Source organism: Poecilia formosa, unplaced genomic scaffold, assembly GCF_000485575.1.
Source record: "Poecilia formosa unplaced genomic scaffold, Poecilia_formosa-5.1.2 Scaffold497, whole genome shotgun sequence".
NCBI lineage: Eukaryota > Metazoa > Chordata > Actinopteri > Cyprinodontiformes > Poeciliidae > Poecilia > Poecilia formosa.
In genome coordinates this window covers 59,051-67,636 of record NW_006800436.1, presented here as the reverse complement: position 1 = coordinate 67,636, position 8,586 = coordinate 59,051, and the positions used below count along the sequence as shown (strand labels likewise).

Here is an 8,586-nt window from a genome sequence, read left to right as displayed (position 1 = left end):
AAATAAATCAACAAGCTAATAAAGAAACAAACCCAGAGTTTCTCCTGGACGCTGCTGGCAGCGCCAGCGATGAGATCAACATCCAGCTTTGTCTCAAACTGAATGCAGTAAAATCCTGAGCTCTCATCCGGGTCGGAACCGGCTGCCAAACCACGAAACGTCGCATCGAGCCGAACAGACCGACACAAAGTTAATGACGACGGGTGATCTGCCAGAAAGACGGATCCTAAAGTTCAGGTCATTTCCCATCAGATTCAACCCGTCAACCACCTGATGATGTCAGCCAGATCTGACAGAGGCTTCGATCATCGGTTACCTCGGCAACAAACGAGCCGCTGCCAGTCGTCTCCTCTTGCAGATCGGTAAGACGTTCGGTGGACTTTCTGGCAGATCACCCAGGGCTCGGCGGGTCGGGGCTCATCAGGACCTTCATCACCGAGGCGAATCGGGAGTTTGGGATTCATTTGTGCATTCGTTCAGTTTTTGGTGTCGGAGCAGAAGAAAAGCAACCCAACCGTTTACTGACGGCGCAGTAAAGTGACAGCTAAATGTAAACTCAAAAGTGCAAAAAACGCCCAAAAAGAAAATAAAAAGTTTTTTTTTCGGGTTTTGAGGTTTTCATCTCTCAATTACCAGACGGTTCGTTTCAGCGAGCGCCACTCCGAAGGCTTATTTTTAACTTACTCTAAAAAATATAAAAAATAGTAATAATTGTACCGATATTAAAAGACTTGGAACATCAACAACGTTATACTTTTACTACGAAAAGGTCTTTAAATAGCATTGCTGTCCTCTCAGGCCTCAGCCAGAAAACCCTTCAGGTGTCGAAACGCAGACGGGATCCGCCGATCCTACGTCCGGTAGCCGGTAAGGAGGCGGACCCTCCCGACCCCGAGACGATAAATGATATAACCGATCTGACCCGGTCAGAGTCCGACACAACAGAACCAACAGAACCAAGCTCCTTATTGTGGTGTTTTGCTCTGGGTTGACGTCTCAGATGAAGCCTCCGTCTGTTGGTGGTTCTTCATAATCTGCTTTCAGAAAATGGTTTTTCTTTGAGTCTCCACCGGGGAACAAGACTAAAGGTAGTAAATCTTCCTCTCTTCAGCATCCGGCTCCGATTCCCAGCTGATCCGACGATCCTTCGGTACATTCAGTAAAAATCAGAACTTGTTCTTTTTGGGTTCCTGCTAAGGTTCTGTTTCCGTCTCTCTGTCGGCTTCAGCCTGCGACTGTTCTCTCACGTCGCCGTCATCGGCCGTTTCTGTCTTGGCAGCGAGCGGTTGGAGGTTTTCGGACGTGGCTCGCGTCACGCTGTTGTAGGACGGCGGCGATGAGGTGGAGGACATGGTGGAGGAGCGCTCCACCCCCAGCAGACTGGACCCGTAGTTCTCCTTCATCATGGTGGCTATCAGCCCTTCCTTCTCAGGCGCGTCCTCCCCAAACATCACCTCGCCTCCCTCCTCGCCCTCGCTGTGGTCGTGCCGGGGCGTGGTGAACTGGCGGTACATGTAGGAGGCGGCCTTCATCTGGCGCCTCACCAGGTGGCGCCGATAGCACCTCTGGATGATGGTGGCCGACACTTCTTCCTGCTTGCGCCGCAGAGTTGTGGTGATCGGCTCGTAGGAAATCTTGGAAGGGTTTGAAATCATGAACTTTTCCTCCATCTGCTGCTTGAGGGCGTCCATCTCGCCCGACTCGCCCAGGACGCGCTTGGTGAAGGCGAACAGGATGTCCAGGCAGTGGATCTTGTCTCCGCTGACCATGGGCAGGTCCATGGAGATCAGCTTGATCTTGTTGGGCTTGCCGATGCGGAGAGGCTCCAGAAGAGAGTCTGCAAAGTCGGACAGTTTGGAGTACTCTATGAACTGCGTGGCTTCTGGGTCGAACTTCTCCCAAACCTCGTAGAACATCTCGAAGTCGTCCTCGCTCAGCGGCTCGGTGCTTTCCTCCGTGGCCACGCTGAAGTTCTCCAGGATGATGGCGATGTACATGTTGACCACGATGAGGAAGGAGATGATGATGTAGGTGACGAAGAAGGTGATGCCCACCGACGGGTTCCCGCAGTTGCCCTTGACGGTGGTGCCGGTGTGGGGCAGGTGGGGGTCGCACTCCTCGGGGGAGTTGTTGAGGATGGGGCTGAGCAGGCTGTCCCACCCTGCAGACGTGGTGATCTGGAACAAGCACAGCATGCTGTTCCCAAACGTCTCAAAGTTAAACATGTCGTCGATGCCCCCCTGCCGCTTCACGTAGGCGAAGTTAGCCATGCCGAAGATGGCGTAGATGAACATGACGAGGAAGAGGAGCAGCCCGATGTTGAAGAGGGCAGGAAGTGACATCATGAGGGCGAACAGTAACGTCCGAATGCCCTTGGCTCCTCTGATGAGGCGCAGGATTCGCCCGATCCGGGCCAGTCGGATTACTCTGAAGAGAGTCGGCGATACAAAGTACTTCTCAATGATGTCGGCCAGAACGATTCCTGAAAGACAAGAAGGAACAAAACGAGGTCAAGTTGGGATGAACCGTCACAGACGATACACAGCCTGACCGAAACCGTCCAGGACTCAGGATGAACGGCTCGGAGATGACCGGAGGCCGGTTCGGTTCTGAGGTGTGGACGCTAATCGACCTCTGACCTCCAAACCTCGTCTGGGTTCGGTTGAAGTGAACTCTGGACCAGAGACCGCTCCAAAAGCAGGAAGTGGACTACAGCGCAGGGCATTCTGGGTAAATCCAACCAAAGCTAACGTGCTAGCCTACAGGAGCTTGTTTAGGCCAATAATTCTTGTATATTGAGAAAAATTCAGGGATTTCTAGCATCGAAGTAAAACTAAAAAAGTACATTTTAGATAATCATCTGTCCTTGCTGTGGGAATAACCAGGAAAATCAATCATCTGTGGGTCTCAGATCCGTTTTTATCTGTGAGCTGGTTCATGTAGAGGCTCTCACTCCGGCCGTTCAGCGGCGACCCGTCGGGTTTACTGCAGCCTGAGTTAGCGGTTCTGGAGGACCGAGTCGCCGCTCTCCTGCTGCGAGCAAATCAGACGCTGCAATTCATCCCCTCATTACCCCGGAGTGATAAACAGAAGGAGGAGCTCCCACACACACACACACACACACACACACAGGGTGTCAGGCTGGTGATGGCAGTTCTTTCTGCTCTGACTCAGAGTCACTCTGAGCTGCTGAAGGAGCCGACAGCAGAGGCGATGAACCCTGGTGGACAGAACCGTGTTTGGAGTCCTTAAAAAGACGTACATTCATGGATCCAACATTAAATCTTAAAACTTCTTAAATTTATGGGTAAACAATAAGTTGGCCTTTAGTTTCTACGTAGTTATTTTTTGTGGGATTTTTCTGTGCAGACACATTCATTGTGCTGTGTGACCTAAGACAGTTTCAGCTACCGGCAAATAGCTGCTAACGAACTCGCTAGCTAGTTAGTTAGGGTAAAGCTAGCTGGCTTTTTTACAGCCACTGTGGGTAAATGCTAATGTATTGCCAGGTTTACTCAGTCATTGGTTTATTTATGTTGCCAACCAAAAAGATTTATTTAATTCTCTTTTGTGTTTCTGTCGTGATGCAGGTTTTAAATTCCATTCATAACGGCCTTACAAAGTCTTAAAAAATCTTAAATTTGTGTTGGTGAAACCTGCAGAGGCCCTGCAAACACTTCATACCAAAAGTCAGGCATGGTGGTGGAGGACTGGTGATGTGGGCTTGTTATACAGCAACAATTATTTCCTGAAGAAACCCTCCACAACAGCTCTTAGTAACTTTGACTAAAAATGGAAAGGAGCCAGTTAATACTTTTAAATTAGTCCTAATAACTGCACTGAATTTCCATAAAGAATGAATGAAGCTAAACGCTCAGGTGATGTTCTCCTCCTGAGGTTGATCTGGTTTTCTGGCCCCATCAGCTGCCTGAGCACAAGGACTAGAGCGGCAGCGCTCACCGACGATGGAGAGGATGACGACCACGAAGTCGAAGATGTTCCAGCCGACGGTGAAGAAGTAGCAGCGCAGCGCCATGATCTTGATGCTGCACTCAGTGGTGAAGATGACGATGAAGGCCAGGTTGACGTAGTAGAGGATCTTCTCCATCTGCGGCGACTGCTCGTCCGTCTCCACCATCATGGTGATCATGTTGAGGAGGATCAGAACCATGATGATGATGTCGAAGGCCTGCTTCCCCACCAGGTCGAAGAAGAAGCCCTGCAGGTCGTTCTGCAGAAGCAGACACAGAACGGATCCATTCAGCACCAGCTTCCTGGTTCTGACCCGTTCGGATCGGTTCGGATCGGTTAACCAGCTGAGTTATGGTGGTCAAAACAACTAAAGGAGATTTCACCCAAACTAAACTCTGAACTTTAATTGGAAAGAAGAAACTTTAAAAATAAAGATTAATTTCAGATTCTTTAAGCAACAGTCGAAATGTGACAGAGTGGAAAAGGTCAAAGGTTATGAAGACTTTTTTGAGGCACAGCATATTTGCTCTGATCTCCATCGTAGGAAAACCTCAGCTGTGAGAAACTGAATCCAAAACAGAAAATCACAAAGTGTGACTTTTATTAACTAAATTCATTTATTGCAGAAAATGTCCTAGTTCTGTTGCACAGTTGGGAAAAATGTCTTGATAAAATGTGAAATATGTAGAATTTTTTCATTAATATTAATTAATTATTAACTTAAAACAAACTCATATTTCTTGCTGAAAAGTTACTTTTGTGATAATTTTCCTAAGACATTTACAGTAGAAACTAAAACAATACCTGGTCAGATTTTGTGTTTTTGCAGTGAATCATTTCAATCAGTGTCTGTTCAGTGTTTTTCAGACTTAGGTCCACCAGAGGGCGCCAGGGAGCCTCAGAAAGTTGATGAAAAATAATCCAAAAATATAAAAAATAATCTGATAAATCTTTTAATCATGCATTTTTTCAAACCTAAAATGTTTTCTGTTCTTAAATAGAAATTAAAATAACTGATTGAAACATTACTGATCAACGTTCTGATTGGCTCAAATTCATCTGGCTGCTTTGTTCCTGAAGCTAGCGTAGCATTTCAGCTAATAACATGCTAATTATTTAAAATCAAACTAATTTACTGGATTATCTTCAGATTACCAGCTGAGGTAGACCTATGATGAAGGTCACAGACCTTCATATTCATTCTCAGCAGGGAAAATGGAAAATATTTATTTTCTCCATTCTGAACATATGAGCCAGAGCTTGTGCTTTTATTGTGAAGGTGCTGCTGGTACCAGGGGTCGGGGGATGGGCTTCTGGGGCTTCTTGGATCCCAGTTTCTTCATGGCGTTGTAATATTTCTTCTGCTCCTCCGTCATGAAGATGTCCTGCCCTCCTAATTACAATACACAAAAATAATTCAGTTATTTTTACTGAAACAAACAAACAATCAGAATGAAACGAATCCTCAGGTCATCGACGGAGGAACCAGATCGTGTTTGGCTTGATGCTTATCTTTCGTTTCTGCTGGTTGAAGTTGTCGATGATGACTCCGATGAAGAGGTTGAGGGTGAAGAAGGAGCCGAAGATGATGAAGATGACGAAGTACAGGTACATGTAGAGGTTGATCTCCTTGATCGGCTGCTCGTCCGTCTGCAGCACGAAACCAGCAGCTTAAAGAAACAGTTCACCTGCAGCCGACCAATCAGGAGCCGGGGCCGAAAACGTCCCGCTGGATCTACTTCTCTGAACTTTTCTATTTATTTCAATTCCAAAACGTTTTCATTTTTTAATTTTACCTGTTCAGTTATGAAATAAGTGAAGCAGATTCAGAGAGGGATCTGGGAATCACTGCAGAGTTAAACATAAAAAGCGTTTTGCAGGTTTGCCAGATTAAAACTACAAACTGTATCCTAAAAGTTTAAATTTAGGATGTCTAAACTTTTTCAAATTAAAATGCAGGTAGAATTTGGCTCTGGATGATAACTGGATGTTTGTTGTACCTTTTACTATTAAGATGATAAAATTCAAAATAAAAACTTGGTTTTCCAGTTTAACTGTGTTTGTTCTGGAAGTCCTGGTGTCAGTGAGAATTTCACCCCAACATTGTTACTAAATATGTCTCTGTATTAACTGATTCCTCAGTTAAGGGCCGCCCAGGATCCCTTTGAGGGCCTCAGGAGGCCCCCGGCCCGCGGTTTGAGCCCCCGGCTGCTGAGTCGGCGTTCAGATCGGAGATCAGCGCTGACTTACGGCTCTGGAGTCCACGGCGGCGTACATGATGTCCATCCAGCCCTTAAAGGTGGCCTGGAAACAAAAACAACAAAACTGAGTGAAAAACTGCAGCCCACAGCATGAGGCTGCCACCACCGAGCCCCCAGGCTGTTTGGTGTTAAACATCCAGTGATTCCTGCTGAAGCAGAGTGACGCCTGGAGCCGGCGTCTAATCATCTGGCTCCCACTTCCCCTCATCATCTGAGTGGGTCAAGTGAGTTCCTCTATATCGCCATGGCAACACCGTGCTCATTTCGTGTCAAAACGAAGGTTGATTTAACAGCGATTTTACCGAATGGAAGAAAACTCCCTGCTGCCGAGGTTCTAAATGAAGCAACATTAAACCCATTTAAGGGCTTCCTTCCTCTGTCTGAGTGGGAGGAAGAGGAGGAGGGGGAGGATGAAGGTTTGGGGGGCAGGTGGAGAACAACGAAGGGAAAGATGTGTGTAAAGAACAGATCGGTTTAATGTGAGGGGGTGACCGGCGGCCGTCACTCAGAGCTGAAATCAGCTCGTCGCCGCGGGTTACCACCTGTGATTATTGTGGGACGAGAGCAGGGGGGCGGGGAGGGGGGCCACACTGTAAAAGATCACATCCTGAGATAATAAAACTCTGACACATCAGAAACCGCAAAGCTGCTGCTTCCTCATCACTCCCATGATGCACCTGGACTGAGGCCACATGACCTGAGGTCACATGACCTGAGGCCTGGACCTCAGTGGGATGCAGATCGGCACCACAAGAAAAGTTAACCCCAAATCAACAGAAACCCACATTAAAAAAAGAATTCTGAGTTTATTGAAATTCCATCCATTTTCTTCCACTTATTCGGGTCGGTCCCTCAAAATGTCATTAAGTTTAACATGAAGTTCATGTGATTCTAACTCCAACCTGCAGGTGGCAGTGTGTCGTACTTCTACCCAGCTTTCTGTCTGAACACATGTTAGTGACAGAGTCAGAAGGTCCCGGGCCCCGGCCTCCTCACCTTCATCACTCTCATCACCTTCATCACACTCATCACCTTCACCTGGGATGGATGAAGATAACTGATGAAGATGATGACTGATGAAGATGATATCTTCCTAACTGTGGATCTTTTCATCTTTCTAACTGTCATTTTTTGCAGCGTGCAGAACTTTCCAGATGCTAATGGAAAGGTTGCCCCCGCCGACTGTTGCCGCGCCGACCGGCAGAATGCTGCTGAGGGACTCGTTGCCAAGGCGACGGGATTCTGACAAACTCTTAAGGTCTCATTTGCTGCCGGTCGAGAGGCTCATCCACACTTTGCTTTGTTTTCCTCCTCCGGCTCTGATGAAGAGTCACATCTTCATCCCTCTGTCTCTCCTCTTCCTCCTCCTCTTCCTCTCTGCTCTCATTTCTTCCTCCATCTTTAAAACCTTTAATCCTCTCAACTCGTCTCTCCAGCCCACATCCCTCTGCTGGGTCGTTTCTTTCAGGTTATTATTTGAACCTTTTTCTTCTACCTGTAAACCTGCCCCTCCCCCTTCTGCCCCCCACCTGGCTCTAAAAATAAAAGCCTCTCAGACACCGATTGATTGGAGGCTCTCAGGACGCCTGAGGTGGGCGACAGAGAGCGAGGAAGAGGAGGGGAGGAAGAAATCCTGACTGGATTTTATTCATGTTCAGTTAAACAAGAAATAAAGGAGGAAGAGAAATGATAAAATAGATTTAAAAAAAAATTAGAAATAAAAAAATAAATTTAAAAAGGAAAAAAAAAAGAATAACAGGACCAAAAATCAAAACCAGCTCCAAATCCTCCTATTATTACTCATTTAAAATTATTATTATTATTAATAAATATTTTAGGACATATGGTTTTATTAGATATTTTTGATTATCTGTTGTCAGTTTTAATTTTTAATAAATGTAACCAGTTATATTTTTAATTAAACAATTTGTAATATTACAGTACAATAATTCTTATTAATTTTTCATAAAAATATTAATTACAATAATTTTTAACTAGCATTTGTTAGTTGAATAACCGTTAAAATTATTTTTAAAAGTTATTCCAATAAAACAATTTTATTATTTTAAAACACAATTCTTTTAATTAATTTCTTTAAAATATTTTTAATAATTACCTTAAATGTTTGTAAGAATTATTTTAACACAGATAAAAGAATATGAAATTAAACAATAAGGAGGCAGGAGACTCAAACTGTCCAGAGCAACAAATGATTCTCATTTTGATGAAACTAAAACTAAAAGTTTAACCTGATCGATCAGAACCGATCAACGAACAACTGATGCAGCAAATAGAGACGATGCAGAAAAGCTGCAGAGGAACAGGAAGGCCGAGAAACGAAGAGACAAGAGGA

At 45.4% G+C, this 8,586-nt stretch overlaps 1 protein-coding gene across 2 annotated transcripts in view; it reads right to left on the bottom strand.

The window, feature by feature from the left end:
- Nucleotides 1-258: 258 nt before the first annotated feature.
- LOC103156754 (sodium channel protein type 5 subunit alpha-like) overlaps nucleotides 259-8,586 on the bottom strand; it is a 60,791-nt gene continuing 52,463 nt past the window's right edge. Inside the window, exons 19-23 of one of the 2 annotated variants that reach the window (XM_016664565.1) lie at nucleotides 6,221-6,276; nucleotides 5,485-5,620; nucleotides 5,265-5,369; nucleotides 3,961-4,231; nucleotides 259-2,482 (exon numbers count right to left, since the gene is read on the bottom strand). In XM_016664565.1, the coding sequence (XP_016520051.1) occupies nucleotides 1,194-2,482; nucleotides 3,961-4,231; nucleotides 5,265-5,369; nucleotides 5,485-5,620; nucleotides 6,221-6,276 (1,857 nt within the window). In that variant the 3' untranslated portion in view covers nucleotides 259-1,193. Of the gene's footprint in view, nucleotides 2,483-3,960; nucleotides 4,232-5,264; nucleotides 5,370-5,484; nucleotides 5,623-6,220; nucleotides 6,277-8,586 lie in introns of both variants that reach the window. The other variant, XM_016664566.1, reaches the window with a different exon arrangement.